The following is a 21,137-nucleotide window of genomic DNA, read 5'->3' on the forward strand; positions in this document are numbered from 1 at the left end:
ATACATATTTTAACATGAAATAAATAATGAGCAATCGTTAATAATAATTATAACAATTTTACCTTAGAAAAATATATGCCCTTGAGCATAAAGCAATGGAAGCTGAACATACAAAGAATTATTATCATGAAACATCTATGAATATCACAACCATAAGATTACATAGAACGATTAACAACAAAGTACTTAAAGAATATTACCTGCTAACTAATACCGGTTAAACACTTAATTTTCCACTAATTCTATATTTTTCACACTACACTGATCGTCTTGCTAACTATCTGCACACTGTTCTCACTTCAACTGCCTATCTTCAACTATTTAGGCTTCCTTCCAGAATTTCCTACCTAAGTGCCTGTTTTTTGTGCTTCCTTCTATCGACCGTTAATATTACTTTTTCATTGTTATACAACACCTATGTAACAGGTGACGTCGAAGTTGATAAGATAAGTACGGTTTTGCACAAGTTTGTTTCGTTTTGCGTTTTGTTTTAGTTGTTGTTAGTGGTTTACTTTGTTTGTCAAACCACTTTTTAAACATGCCAGTAAATATTGACATTGCCAGTTCCAGGCCTGATAAAATGCGAGAGACAAGTGGTTTTGCAAGGGCTTCTTGACGCTGTTACATAACTACTTTTTCGAACTTTCGAAAAGAACCTGATTTTTCTGGGAAACTGTTCAAGATTAGCATGAACAACCTTATATCAGTCGAAAGGGCATTCAATTTGCATTCACCCATGACAATTAATATGGGTTATTCCATTTGAAAAAGAAAGTTTTTCAGCTCATAAGATTATTAAATGTAGATCTCAGTATTTCCGATTCTGAATAACGTAATTAAAAATACTACTGATTAGAATTATATTTAAATTTTACCTGTTTTCGAATAACTGATTAAGAACTGTGTTCCTCATCCCATAATAAAGGGTCTTAGAGCCTTAACAGCGATTTGGATTTTACTTAAAATTCGCCGCAATGTCGCATTTACCCAAAGTGCAAAATTCTGCTGGAAGTTACATTTAAAAATGCCTCCGCGGCTACGCGGGTTGTTTTAAAGTCACCCCTAGCACTTCCACATCCCCACGGGACACACCGTGCGTGATTAAGCGACCCCATCCGTTCTAATTCCTGCATTTGCATCTCCGCAGGTGCTGAAAGCAAACAAGGAGCGCCAGCGGCTCTCCAGGCTGCAGAAGAGAGAAATAGGCCTGGCAACGATGCTTCTGGGAGTCGTAGCCGTGTTCTTCGTGTGCAACCTCCTCCCGCTCGTGATAAATATAATAGAGACTTTCGAGTTGGACAAGAACTTTAACATAATCTATTTAATCCACGCCAGCAACCTGCTGGTCACAATTAACTCTAGTGTTAACTTTATCATCTACGTGATATTCGGTGACAAGTTCAAGAGACTGTTCCTGATACTGTTCTGTCACAATTCCTTCTTCAGGTCCGGCACCGACTCGCCAGACGGCGCCACAACGCACGAGGATAGCTTCATGTCAAACGGCGGTCGGCAAAGCTTAAGGTGAGTAAATAAACAGTGGTTTTCGTTCATTTCGTAATAGTCCAGGGAACCAAGGGTTTCCCCTCCGAATTCTTTCGGATAGAACCGATTGACATGAAATTTGGACTGTAAGTAGAAAATAGCTCAAGAAACAATAGTTATATAGTGCTGATGAGCGCTATTGCCCGGGTGGGTGGAAGCCACCCCTTCTAGGAGTGAAAAATAAAATATTTTAAGCAAAAAGTATCTTATGAACATTTTTCGATAAGTCAATATTTTCTGAGTTATTGGTGATTGAAAATGTAAATTTTTTATTAAACAAAAAACGTTTTTCAGTAGTTTTTCTCGGATAACTCGGAAAAAAGACATTCTAAGAAAAAAACATGGCGAAGAAAATGAAGCTTATAGAAAAAGAAAAATATTGAGTTTTTTTTCATTTATGTAGGTACAATAGGTGCTGAGATACGGCTGGTTGAAGATAATTTCATGTCCGCCAGAAACTAGATTGGAAGCGTTTAACGTAAAATAACTAAAAATAATTCTATTTTTCAAGAAAAATGCACAGAACATTTTTTAAAGTACTTTAAGAAGTCTTTAGAATAAACTTGACTTTAAGTCATTAGCATCAAAATTAACAAAGTTAGGATAAAAATAAAACTGTTAATTCGCTTTATCGGAAAAAGAATCAGTACAAAAACTGATGAATTTTTCACGAGATTTAAAATTAAAGGTAATCCTTCTACAATTTATATTTTTTATATGCCAACAATATATTATACAAGTTTAAGCGGGTTGGAATGGAAAACTTCAAAATATTACGTTTTGATTGAAAAAAAATTTTTTTAATCCCAAAAATAGAATATGTATATTTTTGAAAATAACTAAAAATTAAAAAGATACGAAAAATATTCAAGAGTAAAAAATTTTTTTTCACAGAAAATTTTGGTTTCTTTTTTATGTGTAAGATAAAAATTAACAGAGATGTCGCTGCTTGAAGTTTGGAGGGCGAGTCATGTTTTTCAAATCGTTTAACCTCAAAAATTTTAAATTTTACAGAACTTTTAGCTGTCGAAATTTTTCATGAAATCGTTTTTGGATCGTCTTAATGCTTTAAAATTAAGGAAGTTATCTTAAAAAAAACCGGCGGTACCTTACCTCTTCAATTTTTGGAACATATCAATATTTTGATTATCCACTTTGGAGCATGCATAGGTATAAATAATAAAATAANATGAATTTTGGCCCATTACATCGAGACCACCCTGTATATATATATATATATATATATAATTGAATATTACATAAATTAAAGTAAATTGCGAGAGAGAAAGTTATTACGAAAAAAGAATTATAATTCATTTTAAATAATTTAAAAGCCATTTTTATATTTTGTCATTGGGGTGGTTTTTAAAGGTTGAAACAATGCGATAAATTATAAATTGTATTATAAACAGGTAAAAGAATGTAATTTATCCTGTTTGTACTAACAAATCATTCATTTTGTTATTAGGGGTAGTTTTTTAAGGGTTGAAACATTGTAATAAATTATTTATACCATAAACTATTGAAAAGATTTCTATCAACAATATATGAATAAGAAACTATTAATTTTATATTTTTATCATTAAGGGTGGTTTTTAAGGGTTGAAACTTTATAAAAATAGCGTAAATTATAACCCACAATATAAAACAATATTTATTCTAGATACAGGGTGAACCATTAGTGTGAGAAAGTAAAATAACTCCCTTGTTATTCATAATACAGAAAAAAAGTTTATATAAAGGTTGTACAGAACCAAAAAACCTAGTACAAAATTAATTTGAAACGTATAGGACGATTAGTAAAAACGGGACACGTCAAATATTACATTTTTTAAATGGAACACCCTGTATATTTTTAAACAAATGGATTTCTGGGAATCTTCTATATACCTATGGCAATGTAAACAGTTTAACATTTCAGTACGGGGTTATGTAGAAAATTCTTCGAATTTTGGAAAAAACATGACCTCGAAGAAGTTGTATTAACTTTCAACTATTAACACTTAGAGCAAAAATATTTGATAGAGTTATAGACAAATGTTAGGCAAAGATTCCTGCATTAGCTAATATCGATATTTTATACTTTCTATTTCGTTTTCTTTTTTCTTTTCTATCTATTTTTTTATTTTATAATTCGATCATTTTTAGAAAGTTCAAACTTGATTTTCTAAAATGTTTCAAAAGGAACACCCTGTATTTTATTGTTCTATTTTATTCACATATCAGTCCACTTCAACTTTTATTATGTTCCTAAAGTTGTTAGTTTTTAATATATAGCAACATTGCTGGAAAAACCTAATTTTTATTATTTTCGGTCGCACGAAATGGCTTTGGAAAAAACTGTCACATTGTGTCAACTTGTCACTTCATAATTTATCATTCCATTTTGAGTTAATTTTATTATTTAATATTTATTTGTGGTATTCTATAAAATAATAAAAATTAAGTTTTTTCAGAAATGTTGCTATATCTTAAAAACTAACAATTTTAGATATAGAAGATGTTTAATAAAAGTTGAAGTGGACCGATATGTGAATAAAATAGACCTATAAAACACAGGGTGTTCCATTTCAAAAATTTTAGAGAATCGAGTTTAAACTTTCTAAAAATGATCATATTATAAAAAATGCTCTGTATAAAATATCGATATTAGCTAATATAGGAGCCTTTGTCTAACATTTGCCTATAACTATGTCTAATTATTTTGCTCCAAGTATTAGTAGCTGAAAGTTAATACAACTTCTTCGAGGTCATGTTTTTTCCAAAATTCGAAGAATTTTCTACATAAGTTGGCAACCCCGCACTAAAATGATAAACCGCACTAAATGATACTCCATATATAGAATTTTCTCGAAAACCATATGTTTAAAAATATACAGGGTGTTCCATTTAAAAAATGTAATCTTTGGCGTGTCCCGTTTTTACTCATCGCCCTGTATGTTTCAAATTAATTTTGTAGCTTAGGTTTCTTGATTCTGTTCAACTTTTATATTAAACAACTTTTTTTCTGTACTATGAGTAACCAGGGAGTTATTTTACTTTCTCGCACTAATGGCCCGCCCTGTATATAAAGATATGATTTTGGTCTATATAACACCTATTTTTATTCAGTTTTTTATCATAAGGGGTGGTTTTCATCCCCTAAAAATAAGAAGCGCATATCAAGCATATACATTTTTCATCTACAGGGTGAAATAAGCTTAATTCCAAATTTTCATAAAAATCGGATCTATCCGAAAGTATTCGGAGGTTTTGCCCTATTTTTCTCTTCGTTCCCTGGACTGTAAATCCAAAGTGTTTAATTGATTCAAACTATTGAAAGAGATAATTTAGAACAGCAGCATTTATACAGGGTGTACGCTAGAGAATAGGTGTAATTTAATGACGGAAAATGTTTTAAATGAACATTTACATCAGTATACACGTTTATTTTCTCTTGAATCTGTTTACACTGGATTTGAAGGATCCTCGTACTGTCTACATTTGAATGTGACGACTTGAATGGGTCGGGAGCCGACAAAAATTATTTGTTTTGTGTTGGAAATAGAAGCGACCCCTCGAAACCGTCGTAAAGTCAATGTTTATGCGTTGTAGTGAAAAAACTTTTGTTGTTCGCCATTCAGGGTCTCTGATTTACAATTCAACTCGTGTCACTCGACGCGTCGCGGGGACGCTTTTTAGGAGCACTAAAAAATGTATTTCTGTTGAAAGAAGACTATTAACTACATTTTGTGTACAATAAAAGAGGTCAAATTAGTTTTCACCGCACGAAAAGTTTTTTTATTTTCTTTTATTGGATTTAATTTATGTATTGTATATTTATTGTATTGGTGTAGAAAGATTTCCTATTAATTTATTGCATTGGTATATTTTTTAACATCTTGAAAATGAGTTAAAGCATTCAGTTAAATAAAAATATCTGTACGAGAAACGATGTTAAATTTTTCATCGTCGTACATCCCCTCTTAAACATATTAGCAAGGGGGTAGGGAACCTCGATGCAATTTTTCTCTGCACCACTCTGAAGTTAACAGCTCCCCCGATGAAAAATAACTTGACCCAATTTCTTCATTTTTATCCTCCATAAAAAAGCAATTTATTATTCTCGTAAGTAAAAATAGGGTCCTCGAATAATATCTTAGTGGGCCTGATCGATCTCACATAACGCTAGTACACCCCTTATCGCTATTTCGGAAACAGTAGTTCATATCGTTCACCAGTCAATCCGTTTCAGCTTCGTAGGAGATTAGATGGATTAGCTTGATTGCGTTTATGTTCTTTATTGAGCCGTTTTGTTGTCGGCAAAAAGTGCAACCGGATAACGTCTAGATTTAGTTACTTTTCTAGCTCTGTTATCTGCATCATTAGGCACTGCTGCTTTGTTTAATTAGAGGAATTGATTAATTCACCTCTAGTAGTTCCTATGGATATACAGAATTATCTTAGAAGTTGTGGACATGTTTATTATTCGGAAGGCCAAACTAAAGTTTCAAAATGTACCGAAGAATTGATTTAATTGAGAGGAGCTTTTGAGGCAAATGACCTTCACAGTACTAAAGACAATAGCTCGACTTATCGTCAGTAAACATTTTGAATGTTTTTATCAATTAACAAAAAAATTACGGCGAGTATCAATTTTGTAGGTAGAAAACAGTGATTTTTTATTTATACATTGTCATTAATAACTAAAAATGGGGTAACGAAACTAACTGAAATTTTAGAGTAATAGTGAGGTTATATATACAGGGTGGCCAAATGAAAACGAAACAGAACCATTTTCAGAAACTGCGTCAAGATTGTAGAAAAACGCTCAGATCCGTCGATTTTAGATTAAAGAGGGACATTCTTTGCTGGTATTTTTGACTCGCCACTTTCACCCCCAAGCAAGAGTAAGCCAAAATATTGAAATGGCATTGGAGGTTGAGTACTATTTCTTTTGAAAGCTCTTACAATTCTCTTTACAACAGACTTTAAATTTTATAATTCCGCCCAATACTTATTAAGAATTTTGATTTTAAAGTTGAAACTTATGTACAAACAATTAGTAACGGTAAAAATGTCAGTCATTCGAGTTAAGTACGCCAATGGTATAAATTTAGTATTTCTTGCGTTACATTGGTTTTCGGCGATTTGTTATCACTTTCGTAAAAAAAAACACAATTGTAAAAAACAGAAATGAATGCTATACACACACAATGAACGTAAAGTTAGTGGATTCCAAATTATTTTCTAGTATTATTTGGAAGCGTTGGTTGGTAGTTTATTTAATTGTGTTTTTGAAAATTAAACACTATGATTTATTCCATTGCGGAAAGGGTAGATATCATTTCGTTTTACTTTATGAGCAATAAATGTGCGAATAGAACAGCTCAGCTATTTAATGAAGAACATCAAGATCGGTATGTCAGGAGGAAGTATGTTCTAGAGTTAGTAAAAAAAATTTCAAGAGACGGGGAACGTAGCCAATAAAAAACGAGAAATTGAAAAATCTATAGTTAATTAAGCTAGTGAAGTTGCAGTTTTGGGACAAGTTCATCTTGATTCTACATTTAGTACGAGGCAGCTGGCATCTGTGTCTGGGATCAATCGAACTAGCATACAAACCATTTTGAAGAAGGGGAACTTCATGAGGATGATTATGACCGCCGTTTGCAATTTTGCGAAATAATGAATGAGCGAGAATGAACGATCTGTTTTAACATCTGTTTTTCTGATGAATGCAGATTTTTCTTGAATGGGACGGCAAATCGTCACAATTGCTGCTATTGGTCCGATTCAAACCCAAGAGTTTTTCACGAGGTGCATACACAGCAACCGGAAAAATTAAATGTATGGGCTGGAATTTTCGATGACCGGTTGGTGGGTCCTTTTTGCTACCTGGTAATTTGATTGGCCAAATGTATTTGCAATTACTGGAAGACGCTATTGACACTGCCTTGACTGATATTATTGAAAATGTTCCAGAGTATGATAAAGATCATTTGATTTTTCAACAGGACGGTGCTCCTCCGCATTATGCGTTAATTGTTCGTCAGTATTTGGACCGACGATTTCTACAGAATTGGATTGAGAGAAGAGGCAGCATTGAGTGGCCTCCACGATAACCGGATTTATCGCCCCTTGATTTCTTTTTGTGGGGATACCTAAAAAGTAAAATCTATAAAACACAGCCAGCGTCGCTGGAAGATTTGCGTCAAAGAATCGTCGACGAATGCCGTCGAATCACTCCGGAAATGCTTCGGAATGTACGCGAACGTTTCGAACAAAATCTTTATTTTTGTATTGTAGCGGGCGGTCATCAGTTTGAACATTTAATCAACTAAGTAGTAAGTAAGCCACTGAACATAATTTAAATTTTAAACTAAATTTTTTTCAAAGATTTGGGCGGAATTATAAAATTTAAAGTCTGTTGTAAAGAGAATTGTAAGAGCTTTCAAAAGAAATATTACTCAACCCCCAATGCCATTTAAATATTTTGGGGTGATGAGGTGACCCCTTGCTTGGCGGAGTCAAAAATACGAGCAAAGGATGTCCCCCTTTAATTTAAAATCAACGGGTCTGAGCGTTTTTCTACAATCTTGACGCAGTTCTTGAAAATGGTTCTGTTTCGTTTTCATTTGGCCACCCTGTATATGATAATATCGGTTTTTAATAGGGGTCTATTTCATTTATTTCGATAGTAAATAATCTCGTTGTAGATTGGGTGCAAATCATAGAAGAACACATTGTGTATATTCCCGAGCAACTTTGTTAAAAACTTACAAAAAATTTCGTAACTATATCCATCACTTTTGCTTGTCTTATTTTAATTAGAATTAAAAATTGTTTTACAATCTACAGCCGAAGCACCTTTATGGAATTCTCGAACGCTTCGTAGCTACGATTACATTAAAATTTTGTTGTCTTTTTATAAACCAAGCTAAATTTTTTCGTATACCGTGTCATTAATTTTGTCCTGGAATACAAAACAGCGACATCACAAAGCTAACGTGACAACAAAAGATATCCGTTAAAATAAATGTTCATTCCTGTAATGTTTTTTTTTTTTAGTTTTCAACGAAGTGTGAACTTTTGATATTCTTAACAAACGTGTCACTTGAGAAGTATAATGTAGGAAACATATTTATTAATGTATTATGGCTAGAATTCCGTATAGATTTTGCCAAAGTATATATTTTATTTCTTATTACACGTCAAGGATGAAATCTCTAATAGAATTACATTTGAGCAGCGACTTGATGAAATCGGATTAAGGACTTTACTCTCCCACTTAAAATAGAATGGGAACTACTGAAAGTACTGAAAATTAAATAAAAGAGCCCTAGAAACTGATCTATTCACTGGCTTTTAGCCGTTTTCATAATTTAAAAGATGAAACTGTCAGTGGATATTTATAAGACCTTTGAAACTAGCAAAGTTAGAATCTCAGAAACAAGTCGGGTGATAAAAGAATATAAATTACAAGTTTGGGATTTCTAGAAATTTACAGGACATCGCCTTAAAAACTCATTTAACTTTTGGCAGCATTTAGTCCACCTGAAAACCTGAAAATAATTGTTTCAGTTATCATTTGCTAACTTCAAGCGGGAGTAGTTCGTACTTTTTGTACCAAAACTTTGTATATTTGTCCTAATAGGACTACAATCGTAATTGAAATGCTGTATGAATTCAATCAATAAATAACCTAATTACTTTTTTTTATCATGTTTCGTAGAAATGTCCAAAATGATACTCAAAGTAACACAGGCCATTTAATATTCTTTTAACTTCATTAGCTAAAAGCATTTATTGTCCAACAGAACAAATATTCCAATTACAGGACAAAAAAGTATAGACATTCAAGTATGAACATTAAAAATATAAAAAATCATAATTCTAAATAAAAAATTATGTAATATATGTATATATTTTAGGCAAATAATTAAAAAAAATGGGAATCTTCAAAAGGAGGGCAAAAAATACTTTCATTTTGCAAGCTTTTTTTTCACGCTCACTGAATACCAACAATAATAATAGGCCTTTACCTCAGTGGTCACAAAATTTCTCGTGATATTTCCGTACAAATCCACAAAACGTACATGAAGTGAATTAAATGTAACTCCAATGAATGTCCAGGGATTTTATTGTCAAGTTGTGGAAAATATAAATCATTTATTACTACATGTCATAATTTCAGTCATTGTAGAACGTCGGAATCATATCAGATATAAATAACTATCGATACGCGTGTACCGAGGTTTTATTGTGTGTGGGTGTTTACGAATGAAATCGGTTCTAAATCGGTGATACGAGTAAATACCTATAGTGGTGAAAAAGTACTCTGCTATTATACAGGATGATTCATAAATGGTGACCAAAAATGAAACCTCGTTTTCTTTGGACAATTTTTAAGTTTTTACATGATTACATTACATTTGAAATTGGGTACATGCATTTATGTAAACATTGTGCAAAATCTGAGGGCTTTTCCTGACATTTACATGCTCCAGTGGCGCAGATACAGGGGATCGGTTACTTATTTTTATAAATAAAATAGTGCGTCACTGCTTTACATTAACAGTCACGACATTTTCGGATTTGTCTTTCAATTTTCTACAAATCTCTTATGTTTTTCGAAAAAAGCCTGATTTTCGAGTAAAACTTAAAAAAACAACTGAAAACATTTGTATTTAAATGACATGACAAACACTAATCAATCGGTTATTTATTCGAACAAAGAAATTAATAACATTAGTCATCATTTTAATGATTTTATTTGAGTAAATATTCAAAAATACCGCAAATTTAATCAGATTCAAGCAATAATAAACTTCAAACAATGAACATTTTCGTTACTAAAAAGATTGCACTGTTCGTGCAAATGGAGATCATTCTAGTGAAACACCCTGTAGAAACCCTGCTTAACACTGATTACACAGCTCCACGTAAAGAAAATCAATATGTGATAGGCTGGACCGCCACATCCATAGGTTTTTTGGGGTAGCAGAATTCGAATCCTGTCCGTTTGTCGAAGTTAGCTCCGAATCAAAGTTATTTGAAGGTCAATTCTTGTTTTTTTGATGGTAACACAATTTCTTTCCTTGATTCTGAAGGAACGAGAAGTTTTACGTTCGAATACGTGGTTGGTTTATTTTTTTTATGGTCAATTTTATTGAAGATCAACTCTTATTTTTTGATGATGACACTTCCCCGAAAGGGCATGGACCCTATTCAGAGGTGTTACCTTCAAAAAACACGAGTTAACCTTGAAATAACCTTGAACATGACTTTCAGGGTTAAATCCAAGGTCACCAGGTGATGGTTCCCATTGATCCAAACAACTCTAATATAGGTAATTTTTTCGATATGCCCTGAGAACTTCGAGAGGGAGATTTGACATTCAGATGACCTTGAAAATTAAAAATAACTCAGCCACGTCTCTAAACGTAAAATATCTCGCTCCTTCAGAAATTGTATTACTGTAAAAAACAATAATTGACCTTCAAATAACCTTCAATATAATCTTAAAAAGTAAATCAACCATTGCTTTTTGACGGTAACACAGTTTTTGTCCTTGATTCTGAAAAAGCGAGAAATTTTTCGTTCGAATACGTAGTTGGTTTATTTTTTTATGGGAATCTTCAATGTCATTTGTAGGTTTTTTGATGGTGACACTGCACCGAAAGAGAATGTGTGGCATGAATCCATCCTACCCTATTCAGAGGTACCTTACACAAAACAAGAGTTGACCTTAAAATAACCTTGAACATGGCCTTCAAGGTCAAATCTAAGGCTACCAGATGGTGGTCCCCAATGACCCAAATAACTCTTGTAGAGGAAATTTCTACGATATGTCCTAAGAATTTCGAGAGGGAGATTTGACCTTCAGAAGACCTTGAAAATGACGTAACTCAACCACCTTTCTTCAGTACTGTAAAAACCAATAATTGACCTTCAAATAACCTTCAATATAACCTTAAAAAGTAAATCAACCATTGCTTTTTGATGGTAACACAGTTTTTGTTCTTGATTCTGATAAAGCGAGAAATTTTTAATTCGAATACGTAGTTGGTTTATTTTTTATGGTTATCTTCAATGTTCTTTGAAGGTTTTTTGGTAATGACACTGCTCTTAAAGGGGATGTGCGGCATGGATTCATCCTACCCTATTCAGAGGTATTACCTTAAAAAAAAAAACAGAGTTGATCTTGAAATAACCTTTTACATGGCCTTCAAGGTCAAATCCAAGGCCACCAGATGGTGGTTCCCAATGACACAAACAAGGGGGAATTTCTCCTGTATGTCCTGAGAATTTCGAGAGGGAGATTTGACCTTCAGATGACCTTGAAAATGAGAAATAATCCAACCGCGTCTCTAAACGTAAAATACATATCTCGCTCCCCCAAAAATTTTATTACTGTAAAAACCAATAATTGACCTTCAATATAACCTTAAAAAATAAATCAACCACGTCTCTGGTCGTAAAATTTTTTACTTTCATAATCCAGTGACAAAAATTGTTTAACCATAAAAAAAACAAGAGTTCACCTTCATATAACCTTGAATGTGACCTAACTTCCTCGAACGACGCCAAAAACACATTTTATAAATCTAAATCGTCTGTCCCCCAAAGGTTGCACCGCCAGAGCACCAGCATCAGCCGCAACGGAGTGTCGAGCAGGACGAACGGGTCCTCAAGGGAGTCGCGCAGCACCCGCAGCAGGACGCTGAGTCCTGGACCGTGCGTGTACTATCCCGCCAACCGATCCGGCAAGGAGATATGCGCCTACGGCGCCCAAGCGACCATCACGGCGTCGGAATGACAACAGATGGACGCCTCTTTGGTCTGAGTGAAGGGTTGGGTCGCTTGCCCCGGAGACGAATGCGGAGGGGAATAGTCGCGAAGGTAAGGGTACGCTGTCTATTAGTTTTTTTTGACGGAAAATAGCAGGAGGTCGACTGAAATGTTATTTGGCAGAGGAGAGATGTTATTTGAAAGATCATTTGGACTTAGATATGTACAAAATTAAGTAGCGCCTCGTAGAAAAAAGATAAAAAAAGAGAAATAACGTTTTAAAGCTTAGGTGGAACAGATTAAAAGAAAAATAATCATATTTCACCAACACCCATTTACACCCTCAAAATTGAGCCCCAAAATTATAATTTTAGAAAAAAAATTACATTTTTGCTCTCTTGTTTAAATAATTTTTTTTTCAAATGATACAAAACTTTTTTTCTAGTTTTTGAGATGAGGAATAAGAATACATTGTTTAAATTGTTTTAAAAAAAATTAGAACTCTTAAATTTAGAAAATTTTCAGTTGGTATATGATGTTTTTAGCTCTGATTTCCGCTCTTATGCAACGATTTGCTTGAAATTTGGAAAGTAGGTGCGGTATAGCCCAAGAAACAAAATACACCCTATGCTGATATATATTTTTACCCTGGGGGTGGTTTTTACCCCTTTGTAGAGGTTGAAACTAAATTTTGTCAAAATAATCGATAGAGCCACTAATTTCAAGCAAAAAATGTTATACAATTTTTTTGATAAGCCAATACTTTTTGAGTTATTTGCGATTAAAAACTCAATTTTGTCCATATCTAAGTCCAAATGGACGCCGTCTATACAATAAGGTTTTTGAGAAGTTTTATTTAAACTTAAAGTTTAAAAGAAAAGTAGCTAATGCGGATAATTCATGTCAACAGTAATTAATGGCATAAAGACAATTCATAATATTGTTGGTAAGGCAATGACTTAGGATAGTTAGAACATTTTTGTTGAACTCATCTCCAAAGTGTCCTTCCTGCATTATTCAAAAAAGAGCTTGAAGCAAATTTTTTATAATTCCGTCACCTTTTCCCCATAGAAATGCGTCAGTATTGTCAAGAGTGAAATGTTAGGAAAAATCAATATTAACGAAGTTCATGTCTGGAGAACACTGTTAACATAAATTTATGTACCAACCACTTTAGTGCATCCTATATTTCGAATCTATTAATAAATAAACAAGTTGCTTACATAAAATAGGAGACATGGTTTATAGGCCAAAAGTACGGACTGAAGCCGTAGTTTCAACCTATACAAACTTTTAAAATACGTTTGACACAGCGTTTTTTAAAATCACACTTTGCACCTCTACTTCTTTACATCAAGAAAAAAGTTTCGTTAGAAGTAATAAAACAGTTTATACAGGGTGTCCAAGATAAAGATGGGATAGCATTAGGATCTAGGAAACGGTAAGAGATACGGGGTGGCTCAAATTAGAAAAAGTTGTGTTTTTTATACCTAACAATATGCCGTTTAGAAAGTTTTAAAATTCCGGGTAGTTCCGGAGATATCCGGAAAAACTCGAAATTTTGCAAAATCGTTTTTTTCTGGCTTTATTTGAAAACGAATTTTAAAATAAATTGCATATTTACATTGCCACTTGTTCGCTCTATCTAATGGCGTCAACATTTTTGCAATCTGACGTACCCAGAATTTTCTATTTGGCGGAACTGAGGTGTTTTGTTTTATTTTTGGATTTACTAATACATATTTAGAGTAATCATTATTAAAATAACCAACACGAATTTCACATAATTGTCTGTGTTTATTGTATTTTTAAAACATGATATATTAACAATCGCAATCTATTTGGTACCTACAACATAGCATTTAGTTGTAGTAAATAAGTGATTTACTTCTTGTGGCTAAATTGGTTAAATAAATGGTTTAGTTACAGTAAACTGATTTTTCGATATTTATATGCAAGTGCACCCGTTTAACATGATTCTAAGTATACAGGTTGTTTCTTAAAGAAACATATTTTGTGAGCAACCTGTATTAAGGTTGCGATATAACCTACAAAGTGGGGTAATTTTCTCAATGCAATGAGTATTAATAATTAACAATTAATGGTGTTGTGGAAAGCTACTACTCTACGAACTACACCTCCATCCAACATTGTACTAGATATTGTGGGTGTAATTCAATGCCGGACAGAGCTGTAGTCCGCAGAATAGTTGTTTCCCAAAATATCGTTAGTTAAGCACTTGGAGTATCGCAATTTTTATATGAAATGAATTTTATCGCACAAATTGTGTATTGCTATATAGGGTGATTTATATGAACTAGGCCATAATATAATGGCAGGTTATTTATCATCGTATAAGTTACCAATACAATTTCAGGCTAGTCTGAGGTCATTAATGCTATTATTTCCATCCTAATCTCCAATATAAAGTAATTGTTCCGTGAAAGTATCACCAAATTCAAATAAATCACCATTTTAATTAATTTTGGGTCTCGTTTTGATTTTGACTTAATTTTCAAAGAAGTTCCTCCTGCTATATTTTGTCAAGCTAACGCAAATGCCAACATCAATATTGAGCAGAACATTTTTGCGTCTATAAATAAGAGTCTAGCCTAACATTGCTAACGCATGATTCAACTACTGCTCATATTGAAAACCAGATAGTTTGTGCATGTAAAAAATATATTAATGGTATTAAATCCAATGATAAATTAATTATTTCTATAACAAAAATAACAATGTGAAACTAAAGCAAGAAAAAACCGCTTCTAAATCTATATAAATTCTACGGTCTTATTGATATTATTGTCTCTAGGTTCTGAAGCAGCAGCTCTTAATCTTATCAGGGGGAGGACCAATCGGCGGTTATAAGAACAATCCAATCTAATAGATTAAGAATTGTGAATATTGTTGTCTTAGGGGAGCTTTTATTTTTTGAGGTATTGCAGTTGAATTCGTTCAGATAATTCTTACTACCCACTACAGTGTGCAGGATATAATTAAAATGTTCGTGAAAAAAAAAGAAAAAGAAAAAAATATAACAGTTGACATTTCAAATTATTGGCTGGAACCCTTATTACTTCTACATTTTTGTTAAAAAAATGTACTATGTATTGCCATTTATTTAGTTGATGTCAAACTTTGACCATTATTAGATAACAGGGTGTTAGTGAACTTATGTCAAATATTTTTGCCACATGTCCGTTTATGTCAAAATGAGGTAAATACACGGAGTAAAATGTAATTTTATAATCTGATTTACCTCAACATTGCAAGAAACCACCTTTTGAGAGCTGTTGATTTTCATAGAAGATGTTCGATGTACCCACCATTTGCTTGCACACAAGCTTCAGCGCGACGTATTCAATTCACTCGCACGCGTTGCAACATTGCCACGTTCTCTCAAATTATATTACAAGCTTCGTCAATACGATGTCATGTGTTGGTCGATGTCACTAACTTCCGTGGGATACAGGATATCTTGCATGGTACACTTAACAAGCTCTGTGGGCATTTTCCTTTGCTTTGCTATAAATTATGAGCATATCATAATATTCGCGATTACTAAATAAATGCGCCATTTTCAAAAGATAACTTGAAAATACGGCTATTAATGTACTCCCGAAAAACAGCACAGCAATCACTACAACAATGTACATTACATACATACTTACATACATACTACATACATACTTACATACTACAACAATGTACATTACATACATACTTACATACTTTTACTTTCGAATACAGTCCGGCTTCATAAGAAACCCACAAACTCGTAAAATGTGCCGCGATAAAATACATGTATTTCAGCAGTTCCAAAACAGTTTTAAACACATTTTTAATTTTTTTTTCTCTATGACCTTAATCTTACAACGTTACAAGTTTGTGACATCAGATAACTCAGTTTTTGCTCCTTTTTCAGCCCTTTAAATTTTTGACATAAGTTCATTAACACCCTGTATAATAAGATTACTTTAATGATTTCAAACCAAAATAAATAATGTAGTTTTCACCAAACTTGAGAACTTTACAAATAATGAACAGATTAAGATTTGTTTTTTTTTTAATTGTAAATGATTTTTTAGCAAAAATCCAAATTTTTACATGAAAAAGTTTTAAATATCGAAAAAAACAAAAAAAAAAAAAAGTTAATAGCTAGCTCAAACAAACACAATTATTTCCTCGCCTGCATTTGCGCTGAGCGAAAGCGATATAAATCCTGAAAATAGCACCGCCCTACAATCGTAACGTCCTTGTAACGTCGCTTTTAAAGGAACCTTAAAGGAATTACTCAACTCGGCGACGTATCCACTTTCTGTATAGCTTGGTAGGGGTCATTCGCGACTTGATTTACAGCCGTCGAGAACTGCGCTCGCTCCTAACTGGCTGGAGATAATGCTATTCCCGTGTAAGAACATTCCGGTGATGGACATAGCGACGGTAGTTTTTCTGTAACAAATGGTGGTTCTTTAACCGGGGTGCAGCGTAGATAAGGAACTACAGGACTCTCCTGATCGAATGCCTCAGTCGTTGTACAAAGTATACAGGATGTGAGAGATTTGATCTTGATAGCTTCGGAAGCAAGTGGAACAAGTGAAAATAAATGGATTTCGTCGTGCATTATGATTTATCTGAATGCGACGGAAGTAGAATGGTTGAAAGTGATTACCAGGGAATGTTAGCAAGAACACAAAAGATGTAAATAAAATAAAAAGTGCATACGTGAAACATCCGTATTTGACCAAAGTTGTGTGTTGATGTACTGCTAATCTTCTACCAGGGAATTTAGATGCTTGGTAGTAGTTAAACAGTGGGGCTACCAACGCACTTCAAGGTCAATCCAGATCCCCCACGCCCTCACCCCACTGACACTTCTTCAGCATGACCTTGGAGCTGCTGCTGGAGACCTGGTGCCAGCTTCGGATGGCGGCATCCCGGTGGTAGCCTGGAGTGACCTTGAAGTGCTTTGGTAGCCCCACTGTTTAACTACTCTTGGTGTCATCAATCTGAATATGTAAAGGCTGGTATTCAACATTGGACAGTAATTTAGCACAAGCACAAAACAAACCATAGCATATGCTTAAAATGTCCACCACCATCTTCGATGCACACCTCAAGAAAAGGAAATAGTGATACGCAAAAAACACTCCGACACGGTCGAATCCAGATACCAACTGAACTGTGTATTGGTGGTTGCTGGACACCTTAGTACCTCGTGTTAACCGCCGCGCCGTTGTCACATTGCCCGATATGAATTTTATCGAATTTTAAATTTATTACAATGCTAATTATTTTTTAGAATTAAGCATAACGAAGTTCAAAAAAGTGATAAACATCGTATTTTATGGTATTCTATGCACGCAGTTATGCCAATATTCCTTAATTAATCGAACTTTTGTACATCAAGTTGGATATTTTGATAATTTTTTTCTCGGAAATGGTCAAGTTTAGGACCCATGTCATATAAGGTTTTTTTTGTTTATTTTAATGTATATATTTTTATGTATCGTCTGTTAAAATTAAGGCAGTTAATCTTCTAACATCCTGTATAAATAATTTAGATATTTCCATAGTCTCTTCATTGACGAGTGCTACGAAACATCTACTTTACAAGTTAATTAAAACGTACATAAATATGTATTCCCTGATTGTTCCCACAAAATATTTGGTATTGACTCTGTGAAAACAGGATATTGCCAAAACAAATACCTATAGGCGTTTTAACATCTAAACAAGTGTCATAATTAGTTCTAAAGTCCGGAACAGTATTAGAGGTTTAGTAATTCATTTGAATAGAGTCCGGTTAATATCCGGGATTTAGTTGTTCGAACTGATACAAGGCTGGACATCTAAATGACCCTAACAAATATATACAACTCAATGTCTAAATATTCGGGTGAAGAATATATTTTGTGTGGTAGTATTTCTTCAAATAGGTTCAATATTTGATAAGGTAACATTTATCTACTTTTCTTATATCAGTCAGTAAATTTGAATCCTTATAAAGAATAGAAGCAGTCTTAAAGTTCCAGAATTACTGGAATTTAAATCGAAGTTAACAGTATATGAAGAACCAATCATTACATAATATGTTCAATGCGTTTTATGCGATGTATTTCCTAGAAAGTCTTATATACAGCATTCAGACATTCTGAGGACTTTCCGGCGTCCACTCTGCGTTAACTAATAAAGTAACACTAGTTCGTCTGAAGGCAATTCGGTATATTGATGCTGGATGATTCAAGTTTAAATAATTGGCTATTTTTCTGAAATTTTACTTATTGTAAAGAAATATATTTTCATCGTTAACTTATGCAAATGTTCGAGCAATGTCTGCTTTTATATTTGGTATAGTGATGATAATAATACTCTACTCTTCTACAGAATAATATATCCTGTACTACGTAGCGGTAGGTAGTGAGAAACCCTTTTGTTTTTCTTTGTTATTTTTCTTATTTAACAAATCTTAAAATCAACAATAAAAAATTTCATTCTCCGAGTTCGAAAAAGTTCGTCGAAAATAAATACTCAAATACCTCAAGGAAATGAAAGATATTAAAACAGTGTGATATTTATTTTGAAATTATTGTACTCTAAGTGACGTAGATTAAAATTGTATAAAACCATTTCCAGACTGCTTATTTATTGATGTTGTGTACTAAATCTGTCAAAGATTTACGTTTATTTTGTAAGATGTAAAGATATCTTAGTTTTAGTTTGTAGGCGTAAGCAAAACTTGTATATAAATTTCATCATGGACCAAGACCCCTACAATGGGCGGTTTTCCGTTCTAGTCACTTTTCTTGTGTATTTTTCCGTATTATGTGAATCAAATAGAGAGTGCATCAGGAAAAACGAAATGTTATTTTTTTCAAATACCCAATGTTCTACAAGACTAACAACTACGATAAACGATACTATTTGACAACACGCAAAATGCTTCGTAAGAATTAACTTAATCTTTTAACAGCTATTTTAGTAAAAAAACGAACTAATTTGTTTAATCTTTAACGTGACACAACATAAGCTAATATAGAAATATATAGTGCGGTCATGATGAAAGGAACAAATATGTTTAAAATTCAGGTAATTGTTTTGTGGAAAAACGTTCGGACACGTTGATCAGTATTTTTAGTTGAGGATTTTTTGACATAAGAAAATTGTCTCAAGAACATATTTAGGCATCATTAATTTTTTTAATGGAACGACCTGTATATTATGGCATTTTTTAATTGTACGGTAAATTCTAAACACTTTTTGAATACCATACCTCTAAAATCAGCGGTTTTCGTAATAGTAAGATTTGAAATGTGATAAATGGAAAAAAAAATTAATCATAAAACAGTTAAATAACAATTGCTTTATAATAAGTGTTCAATGTTTTGTCCGTTTACTTCAATACATTTTTGTAGTCGAAGGATTGTTTGCCATTGAACGTTTTCAAATTACCTCTGCTGGAATAAGTCTTATTTCGTGGCGTATTCTCTGTTTCAGGTCATCAAGATTATTTGCTCTATTTATATAAACGTTTTTCAAATAACCCCATAAGAAGAAATCTGAAGGGATTAAATCCGGTGACCTTAGTGGCCACTCAATAGGGCCTCCATTTATTAGCGAAATTGTGAAATTGAAAGAAATAAAGTTGTCAAATTTAAATATTGTTCAATTTAACCATTTTATTTCATTTCAATCAATTTACCATTTTGTTTAATTTAACCAATTTATTTACCTAATTTAACCATTTTATTTAATTTCAATCAATTTTACCCATTACCCATTTCAATCAATTTTAACCATTTCAATCAATCAACCACTTTAACCATTTCAATCAATTTCAATTTCCATTTCATTCCATTTCCATTTTAATCAATTTCCACTTCAATCAAGCAATCAATCAAACAATCAGTTTTAATCATTTCAATCAATCAATAAATTTTAACCATTTCAATCAATTTCATTTAATTTCAATCAATTGCAAAATAAATGTTATTGTTGATATTGTTACCTTTTATACATGGGTCATCGCAAAGCAGTTTATCTCGACAACAGCCGGGTCATTCGCCAGAAATCAAGAGGGTATATGAAGCAAATAACAAAGTTACTGCTCTGTCAATAAAATAACAAATAAATACTTAACTCACCGGGGGGTTACACTCCCCCTAACTTTAGGATTCAAGGTATATCCTTCCATACGTTTCCATTACATTACTTAGCAAATATGTATCATTCTTTCTTCAACAACCAGCTATTGTCACCTGAAATGCGTCAAGGCTCTGCCACCTACCTCAACACCACCCAGTATGTGTCAATCGAAACGCAGGTAAGAACTTACAAGCTACACTTCGAAGGAACCACATCCATTAAGACCGGGGAACACGTGGCGAGCCCTGGGGTTTTCATAAACATAAACGAGTATGGCATATTACTCACAAATTCACAATTCATCGAACAAATGTATTCAAGCTAGCACACACATACAATAAGCAACCTTATTCGGGCGCTGGCCAGGCACCACTGTCACAAAGAACACCCTCTCTTAGTTTCGGCATTCCGGGTTACATTTTGGTACTCATAAATCGCATTATCTCAAGAGCAAATAAACACTTGGCTAGTGCATTCCTTGTGAATAGCTGAGGTTTGACTCAAAGCAACCACGATAGCTTTCATTACAAAATAAAATATATATTGATTCCTATTATTACAATTCTTTAAAAATAAACAAGTGTTACACAAATTCAATTCAAACATTTTATTTAATTACTTCTGTGTATTTCACAATATCAATTTTCAAACGTCATTATTACGCAAACCGC

The 21,137-nt window shown here is 33.2% G+C and overlaps 1 protein-coding gene across 1 annotated transcript in view; it reads left to right on the top strand.

Moving 5' to 3' along the window:
* Nucleotides 1-12,346, top strand: part of LOC108917105 (FMRFamide receptor-like) — a 224,134-nt gene extending 211,788 nt beyond the window's left edge. The window contains exons 3-4 of the mRNA XM_018723589.2: nucleotides 1,148-1,524; nucleotides 12,157-12,346. Of these exons, the coding sequence (XP_018579105.2) occupies nucleotides 1,148-1,524; nucleotides 12,157-12,346 (567 nt within the window). The remainder of the gene's footprint in view (nucleotides 1-1,147; nucleotides 1,525-12,156) is intronic.
* The last annotated feature ends 8,791 nt before the right edge of the window (nucleotides 12,347-21,137 follow it).

This window comes from Anoplophora glabripennis, unplaced genomic scaffold (assembly GCF_000390285.2).
Source record: "Anoplophora glabripennis isolate ALB-LARVAE unplaced genomic scaffold, Agla_2.0 scaffold1, whole genome shotgun sequence".
Classification (NCBI taxonomy): domain Eukaryota; kingdom Metazoa; phylum Arthropoda; class Insecta; order Coleoptera; family Cerambycidae; genus Anoplophora; species Anoplophora glabripennis.